The sequence below is a fragment of the Microtus oregoni genome, unplaced genomic scaffold (assembly GCF_018167655.1).
Source record: "Microtus oregoni isolate MIOR12 unplaced genomic scaffold, Mior012 000005F_ref0000423, whole genome shotgun sequence".
NCBI lineage: Eukaryota > Metazoa > Chordata > Mammalia > Rodentia > Cricetidae > Microtus > Microtus oregoni.
This window is the reverse complement of record NW_024543064.1, coordinates 2,111,133-2,130,410: the sequence shown is the minus strand read 5'-3', so window position 1 is coordinate 2,130,410 and position 19,278 is coordinate 2,111,133. Positions and strand designations below refer to the sequence as shown.

Sequence of the window (19,278 nt, the reverse complement as noted above, 5' to 3'; positions counted from 1 at the left end):
TCTAATACTTAATACTTCCAAGAGCAACATTTTCCGTTTTTCCTTCCTGCAGCAGTGTCATGGGCTGAAAGAATGAAACCAAGCCTGCTAGAGTTCACAGACGCCGATGCAGGGAAGGATATATGAAGCTCAGAGATGGCAACTGAACAACCCAAGGCCACATAGTCTCCACATGCCCCCTTGGTCCCCCACTTCCCTATCATATTCTTAATACAAGTGTGTGAGTCTTCAGGTAATCCAAACACACACAGGTTCGTATAGCATTGCTCAGAAAAAAAAAAAAAAGCAAGTATGTAGTAACCACAGCGTTAAGTGACATGTTAGTGAGGCAAAAACTTCCACACACACAGAAGTTCAAAGTCCTATGTGTCCCCTCTTGCTCCTGGCATGGGACCCCCTTTGCTGTTGACATAAAATTCCCATCTCCAGTTCAGTCCCCTCCACCTCCCACCACTTAGGTCCAGACCAAAGACTAGGTTTTAATTCTTGTTCTGTGATCCCAGAGAAGCAGGGATGTCTGAACTCAGCCGAAGCTGGAAAACTTCTGCTCAGCAGTCCCTGTTGGTATGCTGCAGCAGCTCCCCAGCCTCACGAGAAACACTGTAGAGTGTGGACAAGGACACCCACCCGCAGCCTCAGGCTTCCGAGATGCTCCAGCCTCTATGGGAGTTAGTCTGTGGGGGTCCCTGGGTTCTCTGAGACCCTCAGCCTGTCTGTAGCTTCAGGGGCATCACAGGAACCTGCGATTGAGACAGCTGTCCCCCAAGCATCTTCAAGTGGGTCTTTCTTCAAGTTATACTTCACAACTATCCCAGAAGCAACTCCCAAGATGACCTGGGGTCGGGTTAGACAAGAACTCACGGACCCACATTTTATAGAAGAAAAGGCACAAGTCACAAACAGCGTCCCTACTTTTCACCCCAGAGCGAGAGCAGAGCAGCCAGACTCACTCCTGTCACCTGTTATTTTGTTTCCTTTCAAAAGTATCCAGCGCTTTCCTTTTCGCAGCCCTTTACATTTGAACTTCACCTTTTGATCCCTTGCCTTAACCACTTTACCTTGGCTGGGCGACACACCCAGAGACACACTGACAACAAGGTGGTCCACTCTGTTGGTGGCAAAAAGCAGACTGGGCACAACTCTTGAGATACAGAATTCTGTTCCAGCCCCCACCCCTTTCCTTTCAAAACACACATATTTACCCAAAGAAGAAAAGGGGAGTGGAAGGGAGGGAGGGAGAGAGGGAGAAGGAGAAAGAATCTGATCCATGGTACACTTAAAGGGTAGAGGGATGGAGGAAAGAAGGGCCTCTGTGACAACTTCACCTCCAAAATATTGCCTGAGGTCTGCCTGGGAGAAGGACAGCTCCCATCCGGTAAAGAGCTCTGCCTGTGTGCCCAGCGTAGTGCCCACAAGGTCAGACTTGTCTGCTCACTCGGGTGGCAGGACCCCTCAAGTTTACATCCTGTGTGTGTGTCCCTCGACCATGTGTATTTTCCCCTCTGCATAGCTCTCTCTCTCTCTGTCTCTGTTTCTGGGTCTTTCGGAGCCGTGTTTGTCGACCGGCTATGATCCATCATCAGCCAGAAAGGTGGTAGACAATGCCCAGTTGAAGCTTTTTTCTTTTGCCTAATGCTTTGCTTACTTAAAGCGATGCTTGAGCCCTCTTTGGGAGTTAAGAGCGTAGCAAAAGGATCTGTTGAATCTGCGGCCCCTTGCGCTCCCCCCACCCTTTTCATGTGAGTATTCAGTGAAGATAGTTAAATAAACACAACCTGCCTTTATTTAGTTTTCCTGTGTCTGCATGGCCCACAGCATTCCCACGGGCCCAGGGTTGTCCTCTGTTCTCAAGAGCTGGGGTGGCTTAGTGAGGTGACCCCCCCACTGCTGCTTACACAGTGAAAATGAGTGTCTCCCCTGATGGCATTCATATACTGTGTGCAGATGATGCTCTGCTCATGGACTGGTTCTTTGCTCTGTAGCTCAGAAACAACCAGGACCACATAGCTGTCTCACCAGGAGCCACGTAAAAGGGTACTGGGGGTGACGACAGTCACGGCAGGTTTGCCTACCTTTTTGATGCAGCTCTCCTGGGATGACACCTCTGTATCCGTCAGCATCTGCTGCAAAGCAAATCGGAAAGGGCTGTTAGTGGCTAACAGGTGTCGCCTTCACGCCGCAGAGGGCTGTGAACCACAGGGGGATCAACACCTCTCCAGCGTGAAGGCAAGATCCCGTGGCTTCCCTGAGAAATGAAGGGAAATGTTGTTGGGGACTCTTTTAGTTTCCATGTGTGTACACGCATGCATGCGCATATATGGTAAACATTGCCTGACAGAAAGCAACGCGTGGCCCACGATTCTAGGTTACAACCTATTGTTTTGAGAAAGTCAAGGCCAGAACTCGTACAGCTAGTCACACCACATCCACCGTCAAGAGCAAAGTGGATATACATGTCCTCCATCATTCGCTTAGTGTCCTTATTCTAACAGAAACTCCATATGCTGGGGACCTGAAAGGTGTCCTTGCCTTGCAAATGTTGCGGTTTGTTCTTTACAGCTCCTCTTCGGAGTCGGTGTTGCTCTGCGGAGAACCCATGGCCAAGTAATGAAAGTGTGAGGGCCAACACATCCTAAAACAGGCCGCCCTTGGCTGAAACCAGCAGGGAGCTCAGACCCTGAAAGGTACAGCAGACTTCGAGCTCTGCCAGAAAACCCAGCAGAGCCTCTGTAGAAATGTCTCCTGCTCTAGTTTGCCCAGCCTTAAAAGATTCTCAGGCTGCCGGCATGACCCTGTCCTCCTAGGGATTCCAGTTTGGCTTAGGAGGCAGAGCTCCGGGGAGCCATGAGTTCCACCTCTGTTCTGAGACATCGGATATGGGAGCAGGCACGGGTTCCTTGAGTCTGGGATGGCAGCGTGTCACCTGCTCCTATTAACATGACATGCCCCGGGGAAGGAAGTCGGCTTTGTGGTGTCTGGGGGTAGTTCTTCAGCTGTGGCGCTGGACATCATGGAGGCACTTGAACCACAGCAGACCTGCATCCTCTACCTCACAGACACATCTGGCAGCAGGAGAGAGAGAGCGCCACCCTTGCATCCTTCAGTCCACACAGCTGTCCTTGACTCTGATCTGCAGAGCCGCGCAGCGTTTTTCCCCAGCAGCCCCGCCTAGAGGGCGGGTGCTTCAGTGACCAGACACAAAAACGCTACAGCTAAGCAAACCGACAAATGAGTGGTAGAAACCAGACTTTTCCCTTCTGGATTGGGAGTCCAGCCCATAGCCTCATGTTCATAAATCTTAATGTCATTTCCAAAAGAATAGGAACCAAGATGGAAAGTCAAACTTGAAAAACAGAATGAGGAGTTATGTCAACCCAAAGGGCTTTCTCTCCCTTCCTTTCCCGCTACCCTGAGGTGCCCATGTGTGCCCGTGCAGACCGGCAAGGGAGTGCGGTACACCAAAAAGGCTCTGCCTGGCTCAGCTGTAATAACAAGAGGCCATATTCTAAACGTTGGGAATTCTAACCAATTGGGAACTTTATGTTTCTTTTAATAAATTCTGAAAGTGTGGTTTGGAAAAGTGACTCTTAGTGAAAGTGAGGGAAGGCTAGGTGAACGCCACGCAGACTCACACCAGCCTCCGGAGGGTTCACACACACGCACGCACGCACGCACGCACGCACACACGGCTGCAAAGTCTCTGAGTATGTGCTGTGTGTGCTGAACCTGTCAACAGACAGGTCACAGGACTCCGTGTCTAAGGAGCTCGCCTGGTGGCATTCCACAGCCACCTTGTACTAACACTCTAACGTCAACACAGTTCTAGACACTGGAGGGAGGGCTAGGGCGTAGGGCGGGCTATGAGATGTCTCTGGCCATTCTGATGCAAGGCTGTCCTGGACTTCTGGAGAGGGCGCCCACCCCAGTCCTAGGCGATCTCTGAGAGTAAGGGGGTGTCTCCTGTCACAGCAGAGACTTCTGATGTGAAAGTTGCACCTCTTGTCACTAGTAAATGTGGGGCCGAGGCTAGAATGCCTTTGCATACCTGTCTGCTCTGCCCTCTGTGTGCTCAGTCAAGCTTCAGGTGCCGGCAAGGTCACCAGCAGCCAACAGAGGTCCTTGGGAAGGGCCTATCGCCAGCTCACGCTGCTCACATTCACGGTTCTGGAGCCTGTGGCTGCCTCTGAGGGAGTGCTCTTTTTTTTAGAGATTCCTTCCTCCTAGCAGGAAAGGGTTTGAATCTTCCAGGCAATCTAGCTAGCACCCACATATCTGTGTTCTAAGCACAGATGACCATAACTTTGGAGAGAGGATGAAGTCCTTCAACAGCACCCCTGACAGAGTTGTTCAGGGAGCTCCCCTCAGCACTGCCTTCCTACAGCTGCAGGGATCAAACACCAGCCCTTGGGACATCAACAAAGGCCACCCTGGACCTGTGGGACCTCAGATTCATGGCCTGCAGAGTGGGGCTGTTCTTTTCCTGCCCTCCTTCCTTTCCCCCATCTCCCCCACACATAGGTGCCTCCTATTGTAGCAAGCTTGAGTTTCCTGTGATTCGGATGACTCTGACCGCACTGTCTCCCTAGCCTCCCAAAGGCCCAGGTCACCGAAAAGTGGCAATGCGGACAACTACATTTACAAAGCCTTTGTCGCCTGGGCCACCCTGTTTGCATTGGGGAGACCCACATAGGAAAGGTTTCCCTCAGTCACTAGTTTGCAGGGGACTAGAAGGTTCTGCGTGCTAGAAATGGCTCAAATCAGTCGCAAGGCCAAAGGTGGAGTTTCTTTTCTGAAGACACCAGAGGCTGCATTCTGAAATCGTGTCTCACTTTTCAAGAAGTTAATCGCCACCAGTGGAATGAGAAGATATTGAGATAGATTGGGGGCACGAGGCCTCAGCTTACAGAAAAGACAGCTGGGTCTGCCAGTTCTGGATTCCAGAAACCAGAGCGGCCTTTCTCGCAGGGGGTTGCAGACACTGCAGAGGCTACCCGTGTCTCCGAGATATGGTGTTCCAGGCAGGACTCTGGTCACCCACACCAGCTTATGCCCCACACCTCAGTTGGAAACCAGCAGGAATGTTCTGGGGAGCTGGGTCTTCTTGCCACCGTACACAGCCTGTGAGTGGCTGCACAGCCTTCTCCCAACCTGCCTGTCACCCTTTAACTCAGGGGAAGGCAAACTGTGTTCCATAGACCTGCGGATGAGTGTAGTCCCAAGCAGGGCCCACATCAGAAGCTAAGGAGTAGCAGTGGGTAAGTGCCCAGTTAACCCATCTGCTATGTCATTATGGGCACTGTTACTACCTACCCTGGAGTTCGCTATCAGATGGGGACTCACAAAGGGACATCAACGACCTCATCTACAACTCTCGTCAAGAGTCACCAAGTAAGAGGGAACAACCAGAGCCTTGTGCTTTCTAGGTCATGGGTCCTGGCCAGCCTTGGGGAGAGGAGCTGAGGCTCTGTTCCTTGGCCCTCTTCACCCGTACTCTGAGCAGATACTCCCTGGGCTGTGGGGCATGCAAGCTTGCACCGAGACAAACTGAGAGCTGCCGAGGACCAAGCAAGTATCTTGTGGCAGGCTTCCTGAGTGACTAGTGCTGGAGCAGGGAGCATCACGCCCTCAGAGGAAGCTGGCACCTCATGAGTTTCCAGAGCCCCCCTACAAGGGAAGGTTTGAGCCAGGTTCTGATTTAATGGCAGCCTTGCCAGGTAGAAATATCTTTAATGAGGCCCTCCTCACCCGCTGCTGACCTTGGGTGGAGAAACCGCCGGACACACTCCGGAGCCTCTCAGCCTTGGCTTCCTTGCTGGCTGGGCTGCCTTTTGCTGAAAACCCTCTTTATGTTGCTAGCTTAGCCTCAGCGCTTGTACTGCCGGCTTGCCGACTGCTGGCAGTGGCTGCCCCAGGCTCTCAACGTCTCCCCCACACCCCAGCAGAAGTATTAGGTGTGTTTTGATTGAACATTTTAGCCAAAAAAGCAAGGTTTGACCTCCGGCATTTAGCTTCTCTCTCAAGTATCCGTGCCAGGATTTAGCTAAGTGGGGTTGCTCAAAACATCTTTTTTGACTCTTAAAATAAATACCCTCTGTTCTCCAAGAGGTTGGTGAGGAGTAGACACACACATACAGACATCTCATAGGCTCACAGCTCCAAAACTCTGGCATATCCCCCAAGGGGGCCGGCTTTCTGTTTGGTGTCACAAATGGATCCCAGAAGGCGTCTCTCCCTTCAAAGAATCTGGGAGCAGACCCATGGGAGAAAACCAACATGAGCCCCAACATAAGGCCACTCCAAGCCAGAACAGTCAGACTGGGGAGCACGGTCTGGCTTGCTCTGGGCTGTCCTAGGGCCTTTGGACATAGCCTGTGTCTCTCTAGCCCATATTCCTCTCTTACATGTTTTTGAAGTAGTTTCTCTGGATCTGAGGATTTGTGTGTGCGTCCAGAACCTTCAGGAAGTTGATTATTGGATCTCTTCTGAGTGGGGACAAGGGCAGAGTACTTGTGATGTTATGAAGAGAATGTTGGTAGGGACTCCCAGGCATCCTGTCCTGGCTCTGAGCCTTGCTTGATGACTGGAGGAGGTTGTGGGCTCAGGGTTGTTTGGGGGACACTGAGTAGATGACACATGATGGTGGCTGTTGACCTTCCCATCATCAGAAGTGTTGAGCTCTATAAGGCCTGCTCTTACCGCAGAGTTTTCTACTCATAGGCTCAGAAGCTAAAGAACAGGATTGCATGGGGCTACCCTGATGAGAACCCAGCTAGTCTTTGGAGAGGAATACCCTTAACTCTTTCTGAGATGATGGAAATGGGCATACATGCATTTTGAGGCTAATGCCTCTCATTGGCTTGGAACTTACTAATTCAGCTAGATGGGCTGGTGAGTGAGCTCTAGGTACCCTCCTGTCTCTATCTATCCAGTATGGGGATTAGAAATATGTACCAGGATGTATAGACATTTTTGTCATTAGGCGAATTCTGGGAGAGTGAACCCAAGCCCTTAAATCTACGCACCAAGTACTTTACTGGCTGAAGGTGAATTTCTTCCTCCTCCTCCTCCTCTTCTTCTTTTGTTTTTTTGACACAGGGTTTCTCTGTGTAGCCCTGGCTATCCTGGAACGATGGCCTTGAACTCAGAGATCCACCTGCCTCTGCCTCCCCAGTGCTGGGACTAAAGGTGTGCGCCACCACCGCCCAGCTTGAAGGTGAACTTCTGGAAGAATAGTGTTCACCCTCCATTTTTCTCCCAGATCAACAGTTCAGTCCTGACATCTTGCCTGGTATAAGTGGCACACGAGCCCCTCATTACGGGTGACTATAATGACATTAGCAGCTGTCATCATCTGGTGCTTCTGGCATTTCTGGGACAACCTCCTTCATGGAAGAGCCTGGAGGTAGCTGATCTAGGCTTTATCACCAGGAAACAGAATCAGGGGGCGGGGGTGTGAAAACATGGAAGGAAAGGCAAAGAAATGGCGGGCAGGCCGGGAAATGCTGGTATGTGAGCCTCTGTCCCTGTGTTGTATGGGCCCTGCAGGTCCCACACCTGATGCCTGTCCGGATCTCCCTAGGAGAGGGACACACCCCATGGCGGGAGCATTGGCCAGAGCTGAGCTGGGACACATGCATTGGCAGTTCTAGTGAGAACCCTGAGATGTTCTGAATCCCCAGGCCAGTCCTGGCTTCCAGAGCAAAGGATCTGGCCGTGTTGACACAAACTCCTGTGCTCTCAGCTGGGAGAGTGGGGTCATATTTATTTATTTATTGCATTTGAAAAAAAATCAGCTTGACCATGTTTGAGCTGTAGAAATGATTTTTTTTAAGAGCGGTGGACACTGTTTTTAGCTTTTATGCCTAAACAGATACTTCTCAGTTCCTGCAAGCGAGAGCTGTCTAATGAATGGGGGCTCTCTCTTTCCTCCTAAGAAAAATATTTACACAGTCTAGCGCAGCAGCAGAGGACCGTTCTGGAGCCCATCCCTAAAATGCAGAGAGGTCTCCACGCCTGTCTGTGCTCCGCCAGCCCTCCTGTCCTCAGGGGCATGTCATAACTCCCCAGCTAGAGTTCCTTTGGAGAGACCAGTCCCAGGGGAATGCTGACATCACCCTACCTTCCAGAGCTGTTCTGTATGGCTAGCCAAAGACCCTGGGCAGCTTGGACCCTAGCTCTGTATGAGGAGAGGCACTGGTTTTCTCCGAAGTCCCCTGTGAAACCCACTCCTCATGAAGGGTGTGATGGAACCCCCTATCCCACACCCTTCATGGATTGGATGGGGTGTGCCCAGCCTTCTGCATGGCCTGATGGGGCCTGATGGGGCCTGATGGGGCCTGATGGGGCCAGTGGCACTCAGTCCTGTGCCCAAACATTTAACATTTTCCCTTAGGCATGGGTCTGCCTTATGCAGCCAGGCCAGCATTGTGATGCAGAACCTGGGCACAGGTTGGCTGCCATCGGATGATCCAAGAACACTCTGTTCAGTGGCGGTTCTGGGCCTGCGATCACACTGTCAGACACCTTGTCCAGCAGAGGCTGCCTGGTGCTTGTGGCGGCCTGTTGTGGAGTGATCGGATCTGAAGGTTACGGCATCTCTGTCTGTCTAGGGTCAATGTCTCTTCTCACCCTCATCTGTGGGTAGTCATGGGGTACCTTTGTCTACACCGCCTCACAGGCAGTGACTTGGAGCTACTCCGAAGCGCACTGAACAGTGGATCCTTCACTACACTTATTCCAACAGTTAACATTAGCAAGAAGGGCCAATGAACCCGTACTTTTTGTGACACAGGGATCCTGAGGGAGGGGTGAGCATGGGCAGGGCTGGCACAGGGACCCTGAGGTAGGGAGGAGGGGTGATCAGGAATGGGATGTAGCAGAGAACCAGCAAAGGTGGAGGAGGGGCTGAGGAGCCCCTCCCACACAGGCAGAGATGCTGCCTTGCTGAAAGGCATGGAGGCTGGATGAGGAGCTGGATTTTACTAAAAACCTGGGCAGCTGGTGACCCAGGCCTCCGCAGGACCTGACACCCTACTCCTGAGACCCTGGCAACAAGCAGGTAGAGTGGTCTGTCTTTGACTTTAACCGTCTCCTGCTTGAAGCTCTGCTATGCCATAGCAGATTGAAGGCTGGGCCCCGGGCTGAACACCTACGGGGGAAGCATTTACAAAGACTTTCACTTCCCATCCCTACAGTTGTTCTTTTGAGGAAAGGGACACAGATTGGCCGGATGCAGTACCCTTCTATATAGCTATTCCCATCAGGAATCTGGCCTTTCCCTACGGAGTGTAGACCTTCCAAGGCTATGACCCTCTCCACACAGGCTAGGCAGCACTTCTGCTCAGCTTCATTCTATAGGTGCTGGTCAGTTTAGGGGTCCCTCAGAACAACAGATCCTTCCACTAGGCACCCCCAGAGGGCTGGTAAGAACTCGGGGCCCCACTCCTGGCCACCCAAGTCCTGGATAGTGGCTGCAGCCCAGGGAAGGGGCACTAGTGGAAGAATGGCTGTGAGTGAAACTTGGGGGAAGAAGTCAGCAGCCATGGTCGGCTCTGCTCCCCTTGCCCTCCCAAGCTGAGGACCAGGGCCAGGAACAGGGTCAGTGTGGGGCGTGGGCTCCTGTGAGTCCAGGAGAAAGAAATGTTCAGATCCTACCAGGCTCTTGGTGGATGGCTTCTTCCTCCTGCTCCCGAAAGATTGATGTCTGCAGAGGACGTGCAGGTAAATCAGGAGTGGGTGACATGTGGGACTCCCAGACAATGGTTCACAACATGCAACCATTTTTAGTGTGGAAAGGGCTTGTGTGTGAGTCTAAGAGGCTCTGACATTTGGCTCCAGGATGGGACACACAGCCAGCAGTGAAGAGGGGGTCAGAGCTGAGTCTCACTCCAGAGTATCCATCCTTCTGAAGAGCTGGGCTGTGGAGAACACAGACCAGAAAGAGCAGGATCTGGGGGACTGCGGTGGGGGGGTGGGGGCCTCACCTCAGCTGACACAGGACTAATCCAGAGATGCCCTGACTCCCTGTGCTGAGCACCTGGTATGGGTAAAAGCCATTAGTTGCAGAAGAGTGGAACGTTACCTTGACCCTTGGCCCTGACCCTTCAACCCCTACTCCCTTGACCAGCATCTTTCCACCAGTGCTATCAATCTCAGTGAAGGCCAGCAGAGCTTAGAGTATTCTAGCTAGAGCAGTGAGTTACCCCAGAGGGGAAGAGACACCAGGCAGAGAAAGAATCCAGAAGCAGAGACATATCAGGCACGAGGCCCCAGAGACACTAAAATACCATGGGCTAGGTCTGTATTGACAGCCACTCCTGGATATTCATGGGGACTATGAGAACCTATGTCTCTGCAAACACTAGCAACAGATCTAGCCCTATAGGAACTGGATGTTCTATGCACACAGCATGATGTCACAAGTGTACTTCACACCCATCCCCACGGATTCTACCTTATTCCACAAGACCTCCAAAAGCTCATCATGGTTGTCATTCTGTGATAGGAACACTTATCCCAAGATCTGCCCTCTCAGCAAAGGGTTAACCATTCAGACAGAGGGACGCAGGTGAACCTGGCCAGGCCAGGCCCAGGATGAACTCTACGACGTAGCATGTATGGGAGGAATCTGGACTCAGACTTGGACAGGGAAAGGAAGGTGGCTGTAGATATTCTTGCAAGTTCCAAGAGACAAATTTATGGAAGCAAGGGAGGCTCCCTGCTGTCTGAATTCTTTTCTGGCCCAGAACAGCCTCCCTGCACCCACCCACCCATCCATGCATCAACCCACCCACTATCCACCCGCCCATACACCCATCCATTCACCCACCCATCCATCCACCCATCCACCCATCCACCCATCCATCCATCCATCCATCCTTCCTTCTTTCCCTTCCTTTTTCTCTTTTTCCTTTCCACCTGTCTTCTCTTCCCCACCCCCTTTCCACTCTTGGATGCTAGCGTTGGAACCACATTAAGCAAGCACTCTATGCTGACCTGCAGTCCCAGCCCCAAGAACAGATGTCTGTGTCAAGCCCAGACAGGAACACCCATGCCTCCTTTCTTTGCTCAGCCCCTGGTTGCTCGAACCAACACAAGACAACATCACGAACACAGAGGCAGCTCTTTCCGGCTCACACTCCTAGAACCCTCGTTGCCATTCTCCCATCTTACTTAGAGAGCTCTGGAAACCCTCGCATGAGCACCTGACATCACCCGGAACCAGAGGGTGTTTAGCACAGGTACCACCAGGGATCCTTGCTGACAGCCCACAGAGACCCACAGTGGCCCTACAGACCTGTGCCTCATTGTCTCCAGAGGGCATTTTGCTTCCTAGGTGGGGAAAAACAAATCGTCAGGCTAACTAATGGCTCCACACAAGCATTTGTCTTTCATTTTCAACCTGTCTAGTTATAGAAATTATCCATATTGATAGAATTATATTAATGCACTTCAACCTGACCCCACTTATCGATGGCTTGTTTGTTAAGGCAATCTTTAATAATCATAAGTGAATAGAAAGCTCATAGATCTCCTGTGATGGAGACTCTGTCACGCAACTGCAACATCCAGAGGCCCCAGGGGCTCGACCCCTGGCGTTTCAGCCCTTCTGGGGCTGTGACAAAACCTTCCTCACTGGGGTTGGAGGCAACCATCCATTACCTGGAGGTGGGAGTGAATCAAAAGTGAAACAAATTTAGATCCCCTTTAAAAGGACAAACAGTAGCAAAAAAAAAAAAAAAAGGCAGCTCAGTTGGGAAACTGTTTGGAGCACACGCTTGAAGTCTTGAGTTCAGATTCCCAGAACCCCACAATGGCCCGTAACTCCAATTCCAGGGCCTCCCCAAGCACCTGCATGCATGTGGTACACATAACCGCATGCCAGCACATGCATACACACACTTTTCCACCTGTAATCCCAATGTTGGAAAGGCAGAGACAGGGGGATCCCTGGGCCTTGTTGGCCGTCCAGTCTAGACAAATCAGCAAGCTCAAGCTTCAGTGAGGGACCTTCCTTTAAAAATTAAGGTGGCAAACAATAGAGGCAGATACCCAGTGCCAACCTCCGGCCTCTAAATGTTGGTGCAAATATACTGTATTTGCAACCACAGACTCTTGCACGCATACATGAAGATGTACACACACACAAAAAGAGAAGGCGGGGACAATAGTGCATTCTGGAGATGGAGGAAGATGAATACCACCACAGATGTTCCAATTATAACACCTCCCCCCAAGAAAATCCGGCCACAGTTTTTTTTTTTAAATGAATTCTCACCTGCATTTATCACACTAATGATTCTCCCTATCAGTTTGCCCATGCTCACTTGGAATTCCTACAAACTAGCAGCCAAGGAGGCCAGCTGTACCACTGTTCCCATTCCCACCTATAACAAAGTATCAAGTAGACTAACAGCTGTGATGGCTCCCCCATCTTCAGGGGTCACTCCTGGGTCTTACTCCTTGCTCTCAGGAAGTATCCTTATCTAGGCCAGAGAATGCAGAGACTTAGAGAGAGGTTGGAGCGCATGTCCAGTGTCACATAGCCAACTTCGCAGAGTGTGCACTGAGCCTATCTCATTTGGCTTTTGTGGAACCGGGTTCTATTTGAAGAAACCATCCACAGGGGTGTAAGGAGCCTTGCTTTCTCTCTTATAAACGATGATGTTTCCAATCTGCTGAGAAGGGATAACGGGATAGCAGAGGCCCAAGTGTCTGGGTTTGGTCACAGCTACAGTGCTAACTTGAGACCACTATGGGAGGGGGCAGAGGGAGGCTGAGAGTCGCCGCCAGACAAGACCGCACACTTTCCTAATGGGACCCAATTACAGGAACAGCTGTGTGGGGGAATCTGTACACGGCTGTGAAGTTCCAGCCTCGGGGATCTTGCAGAATCCACAAGATCATGGCTGTAGCCAGGAGTCCTGGGGCTCAGATCTGCTCTGTGGGGTGGGAGATACAGGCTTGTCTCACCCCATTCTGCCTTCAGCTCTCAAGTGAACGCCTGTACCCCACGTTTTGCCCTAGTTGGGATCAGGCATAGCGAAATGCTGTGGGATTATGCAGAATTGTCCAGCCCTGCTGGATTTCAGCAAGCACGCCCTGAGGCTGCCTACCCTCAGAATCTCCCCAGACAGTTCTGGTGTTTGATCTGTCCTTTTCCCGTATGGAACCTTCACAGAACTGGGAGAGGCTACAGGGCTGGGACAAGACACCTTGCATGCCCTTGGTGGCCCTATGACCTCTCTTCTGCCTCTGTGGTATGGGATAACATAGACTAGAAGATGTGTTGAAGCTGCCAAAGGAGATAAAAGGATACAATTGTAATACTGTTACCAAAGATGGACCTGCTTCCGTGACAGGGAACACTAACATCAAGTCCTAAGGAGGTTAATCTATACTAGGTGATACTATCCCAGGGTAGGGAAAGGAAGCCATCTTGGCTGTCCCAGCACTGGGCAGGGACCAGCTACTCTCTATGGCTCATAGGTCTCATCCAGCCTGTGGTCTGCTTGGGGGCAGCCTGTCAGATAAGTGTGGCTCTTTCGGTTTTAAGGGGCCACGAAATGAAGAATAAGTGTAGGCAGCTGTGCATGGCACACAGACATTTTACAGAAGAGCATTAACACTGGCCCACACTGCTGATGGAAAGATGCAGAGATCACAGGACCCCGATACTCTAGACCTGAGACAAAAGGTAGGCACAGGCTTTCTAGTGGCCATGAGGGATGAGCTGACTCACAAAGACAAAAATCCCATGCAGAAAAAACAACAGCTCCTGATGCCTTATGGCCTTGCTTGCCTCTGGGAAGGTGGGAAAGGGTGGGTTAGGAGCCTTGTCTGGGCTGTGAGACACCTGGTCTGGCCAGCAGCTGCTGGGACCCACCCCACAGGACCTTGAAGCCCACAATCCCCAGCTGCAGCCTCCCCGGAGTAAAGATGGGTAATCAGAAGCAGTTGGCAATGGCTCTGCTCCCCCCACCCCCTCTCTTGTGACACCCTCTCAGTCTGATCCCCCTCTTGGGAGTGGACGGAGGGGCCGTAGTAATGGAGAGCTGATTGGGAGGGATGAAAAACTCCCTTTTTTTTCCCTTTATAGTCAGTGTGTTTGTTTTGATCTAACGGTGTTAATTATGACGAGCTGCTACAAAGATGGTCCTGGTCTTGGTATGGGGTCACGTCCTGATAAATCATCCTAAGCTGAAAATACCACAGATCAAAGACACATTGGCTACACCTCGCATTCTGAACATCCCAGCTCACGGCATAGCATAGCATAGCATAGCATGCTACAGAATGCCGGCTGTTTCCCCTGTGATTGCACAGCTTCCTAGGGGCAGTGGCTGAGAAAGGATCATACTGTGTGTGACTGGCCCAGGAAAAGCTACAGGGCAGAATTCAAAGTTGAAGTTCTGCTGAATACACGGTGTTTTGTGTCAGCAGAAAGTTGAAAAGTTTTCAGGTAAACCACGGCTTGTGAGGGACTTCCTCTGGGCTACCTGGTCTCAAAGTCACCTTGAATACAGCAGAAGCCTCCAGTATGAGACATGCTTGTGGTAAACAGAATAGCTCACGTTCCCTCCTGAGCTCGTTTCTCATCCCATGAGCACGCTTCTTGTTTTGTGAGACCCACGGAAAGACTCCCTTTTGTCCTAAAGACCATTCCTGATGGAAACACACACTCAGATAAAACAGAAAAAAAGCTGGAATACAGCAGGAAGCCCACACCCGCAGGCATGCGGGAGGAGGGAAGCTCAGCTGCACTCGAGGACTCGAACAGCTGTTTCTTCTTTTAAAATTTTGTATTTCTTTTAAGTTTATGTGCACTGGTGCTTTTCATGCCTGGATGTCTGTGTGAGGGTGTCGGAGCCCCTGGAGCAGGAGTTACAGATGGTTGTGAGCTACCATGTGGGTGCTGGGAATTGAACCCCGGTCCCCCTGGAAAATCAGTCAGTGATCTTAACCGCTGAGCCATCTCTCTAGCTCCTTCATAGCTTCCTAAGCACATGGAGGAAAAGTCCCCAAGCTAGGGCCATTACCTGCCCTCCCAAGAACCTGGGCTCTCCTGGAAGATTCTCACAACAGAGTTACTGCGCTTGTTTTTCTAATATCTTATGGTGACCTTGAGTCTGAGGCTCAGTGAGACTGTGAAGTGTGAGCTAGGGGCTGGGGACACTGGTCTTTGCAATTTACCAACCAGGACCTTGGGTTCAGAAGTCCTTTCAGCACTGGCTTCTCTAGAGGAAGTCAGACCCAGCCACGGTGGCTGCCCGCACGCCGGTCTGCTCGACCCAGCGCTCCACTCAGCAGCTCTGTGCTCAGAGCCACCACAATCATTTTACCCAATTTTCCAGCTGAGTTGACTGAGGCCTGTGAAGGTCAAGGAGCTTGCCCAGGGTCACTGAGTAAAACAGCTTAGCCTGTGGCCTTAGGACAAGGACTCGGGACCCTGGCTCCTGTCCCTAATCGTCCAGCTCTTTCATAAACAATAGGAGTAACAGAGGTCCATTTTACGTAGGAGAACCAACTCCCCACATGGCCACCACGTTTGTGGCCAGGCATATGCTCCAAGGCTCGCAGGCCAGAGGCAAGGTGGGGACGCAAGCGGCGGGAGACAGGGGTTTGACATACCAGTTGGCTCTTGCAAAGGCATTAATTTGTAACAGGCGCGCAAAAGAGCTGGAAAGAGCGCAGGACGTTCCGCACACGTGGCAACAGCTGATTATTCATCGCTGACAGTTATTAGCCTGTTATTAAACGTATGAATTGCCTCTTTCATACCACACTGCCTATCCTTAAAGAGCTTTATGAACTAACATTAACCAATCCAATTAGCAAAAGACACTGTATTTGTGTAATTAGTAATTTGAGGCTTTGTCTTGGTCTTACAGAGAAAAGACATTGGCTGTTGATTAGCGCATAACATCGTACAATTAGGAGAAGTGGTCGGAGATTAGCCGGAATGTTCTTGTTCCCCCGGGGTCCCCGTTAAGGGACCTGGTCTTGCTAAGAAGCGCTGGGGGGTTATGTTTGTGGCGTTTAAGCGGATCCAATTGCTTCCTCCCTTGTATCCAGGCTCCTCCATGCCGTTGGCATGGCCTTCTGCGTCAGGAAGGGGAAATATTTGTTTTTGTTATAAATTTAGAGGGTGAGTATAGTAAGGAACCTTGTTATTAAATGCTCCAAGCCCAATCCTGCAGAAAATCTCAAAATCCAACTTTGGGTATTGATTGCAAGATTTTTTTTTTCTAATCAGATGCCAAAAGGAACATTGTGGGGGGAAAGATGTCTCAGGCAACCATTGCCAAGTGGCTTTTCTGTTTATGTCTCTCAGCGAGACACAGAGCCGACCACGATGGGCCAGATCTCAGATAAGAGCGCTGCCTGTCTGCTCCTTCAGGGGTCTCGAGTGAGAACCTGGGTGTGCCTGCACAGCACACTCAGTAAAGAACCCATGACTGAATGATGTCACTCCAGGTGGTTCTCCAGAAAGCCCCGTGATGCAGATGACATTTCCACGCTCTCCTCGGATGCCTCTAAATTTTATTAGTTTATAAAACTACAGGGTGAGCTCCACCAGTCTGAGTAGCTCCCTCAACATTTTGTGGCAGATCAAATTCTGAGCAACTCATAGTTAGCTGTGTGAAGTCTTACCTGTAGGTACCTGAGCTTCTGGGGAAAGGGAGAAAGCTGGTGTTCCTACGTCCTAAGAGACAGCTGTACGCTGGGCCTCTAGGCTTTCTTAGCACAAGTTCGTCAGACTAATGTCTGTCCTAACGTAGCCACAGAAGGACCTGGCTTACAGTGGGGATCACACTGAGTCACAGGGACAGGTAAATCAGCCCTCACCTAGTCAGATATGTTCCTCAGAGGTGACAGAGTTACCTGCCATGGATGCAGCTGCTGTGGGTCTGCCCACACACCTGGCTATCCTGGTGGCTCCATCTGCAGGATCTGTGCCCTGTGACTGACCCTTCCGAGGCAAAATCTCTTGATAGGAGCCCAGAGGTTTGGGCCTTGAGCAGACACCACCACTGGCCTTATACAAGTTCAGACAGAGCCTTATTTCAGCCTTCAAGAAGGGTATGTGTGCACACGAGTGTGTGTGTGTGTGTGTGTGTGTGTGTTTCCATTCCACACCAAAACGAAGTTGCAGAGCCTCTCCTCCCTCTGAGCACTTGTACACACCAACATGCAAGCCGCCCACCCTGTGCATACCTAAACGTATCTTGGTTACCCTTTAGAAATACAGTCCTGAGCAGTCCCCCGCCGCTGGACCTGTTCCTCAGGGGCAGCTGGGCACTCACAAAAGGCAGGGCTAAGAGGAGACCGGGTGCAAGCAGCTCAGAAACCTCTCCAAAATATTTGGGTTTGTCAAAATCCCAAACCGCCGTTTGCCAGGCACTTTTCCCGCTAGTGTTTGAGCCCGCGGGTATTTTAAAGGAAATGAAATCCGTGTGTTTCTGATTTATTTATACTTAACTCATCAAAATGCTGTTTTAAAGAGCTATTTTGTATCCAAAATGCCCTTTATACTTTTTTCCCCCTTCCAAACTAAAAGCCATATTCTGCCAAGTGTACATGACCTTAAACTCTAACGTTCTCAAGGTCCTTTTGAAAATTGAGTTCCTGATCCAAGCAGACATGAACTGAGACCAAAGATGCCCTCCCATCCCTTTGCCGCCCCCGCCCCTGCCCAAGGAGAGACACAATGGTGCAATGGGGTGGGGGGAGCTTTAATCCTTGCCTCTGACTCCATCAGAGTCCCTAGGATTTGACTCCAGCAGGAGGCAGCAACATCTCTAGGGACAACAATCTGAGAATCAAGACCTTAAGCCTCCCCAAGAGCTCCTGCCTAGGCCAGCTCGGGTCACCCAGACACCCGAGAGAAGGGGAGCAAGCCCTCAGACAGTCCCCGCTTCCCGTGGAATTCTTTCTTTGGTCCCATGTGCCTCGGCATTTTCTATCCCAACCATGGCCCGTATTGCTCGACCTCACTGTGAGGATGCCTCACGAAGGTGAGTATATACAGTTCTCCTCAAAGTCTGAGTTAATGCAGACCAGAAATGTGCTTTCCCTCCTCCAAGAAAACAGGAAGCTCCAGTGCCAGCCCCGAGCAGACAGTCACACCTGCAGAAGGGGGCAGGGCAGGCTACAGCCCTCAACAAACAACATATTGGCAACAATGTTGCCTGACCCATAACACCAGGACTCAAGTTAAAGTCTTTTGGGTGTGATATTTATTTCTGGCTGGTTTCATCCCTTAGAGCTCAATTATGAATCTGATTGCTTTTTTGGGTGCATGGTATAAAATCCTTTATCCATACAGCATTTAATTGTGTTTCCTGGGAGATTTGGTATTTCATCATAGCCCTGCTGCCCCAGCCCCAGAGATAAACCATCCGAGGGGCAATAAATGTCCACTCTGATTATTGATGCTTTCAGGGAAATTGATTATCTAGTTGAGGGGTGGAGCAGGCTGATCTACTGCAGCCTCTTTATCTGACACAACAGTTCTCTGGAAGAGAAATCCCTCAATTGCCTCCATGGATTTTCTATTATATTTAATGCTCTTGAAAGTGACATCCGTTTGTCTTAATATTTGAGGATGGAGCCCGATGCTTTCACCCATGTGAGGTAGTTAAGGCTGAAGAGAGCAGAGAGCCGGGAAGCTGAGTGGGGTTGGAACACTTGTACCAGGTCTGTGATTTGTCAAGAAATTTGTTGCTAAAGTCACAACATATGTCCACCATCCAAATACCCGATTCAAACTGTATTTCCCCACAACTCATGACAGAAAAAGCAGGTTTTAGGTGAGCTTAATTTGACCTAAATATAAATAAATAAATAAGCAAACAAACAAATCTTATTCTAGATTTTTGGCCATACTTTTGTGTCTGTGCGTACAGGTGTGTGTGTGTGTGTGTGTGTGTGTGTTGAGACAGGGTCTCTTGCTGACCTGAAGCTTTAGGTTGGCTAGGCTGATAGGCTAACAAACATTAGGAACCTCCTGTCTCCACCTCCCCAAAACTGAGACAAGCATGCCCTACATGTTTTAAAGTGGATCCCAGGGGAATTGAACTCAGGTCCTTAGGTATGCAAGACAAACATTTTACTGACTGAACCATTACTCCAACTTATTGTGACAGCCAAAAGTCTCTCCTCCTTCGGTCACACTGGCGAGGTCTGTGTCTGTGTGCGACCCCTGGCACACCTGTGCAGGGTGTGCAAGGCGAGCTGAGCTCAGAAACTGCCCAGACGGAAGATGAACTTCGGCTC

The 19,278-nt window shown here is 50.6% G+C and overlaps 1 protein-coding gene across 1 annotated transcript in view; it reads right to left on the bottom strand.

The window, feature by feature from the left end:
• Positions 1-2,012: 2,012 nt before the first annotated feature.
• The window catches only part of LOC121448259 (histone-lysine N-methyltransferase PRDM16-like), a 152,947-nt gene continuing 135,681 nt past the window's right edge, over positions 2,013-19,278 (bottom strand). Inside the window, exon 3 of the mRNA XM_041652124.1 lies at positions 2,013-2,123. Within this exon, the coding sequence (XP_041508058.1) occupies positions 2,013-2,123 (111 nt within the window). The remainder of the gene's footprint in view (positions 2,124-19,278) is intronic.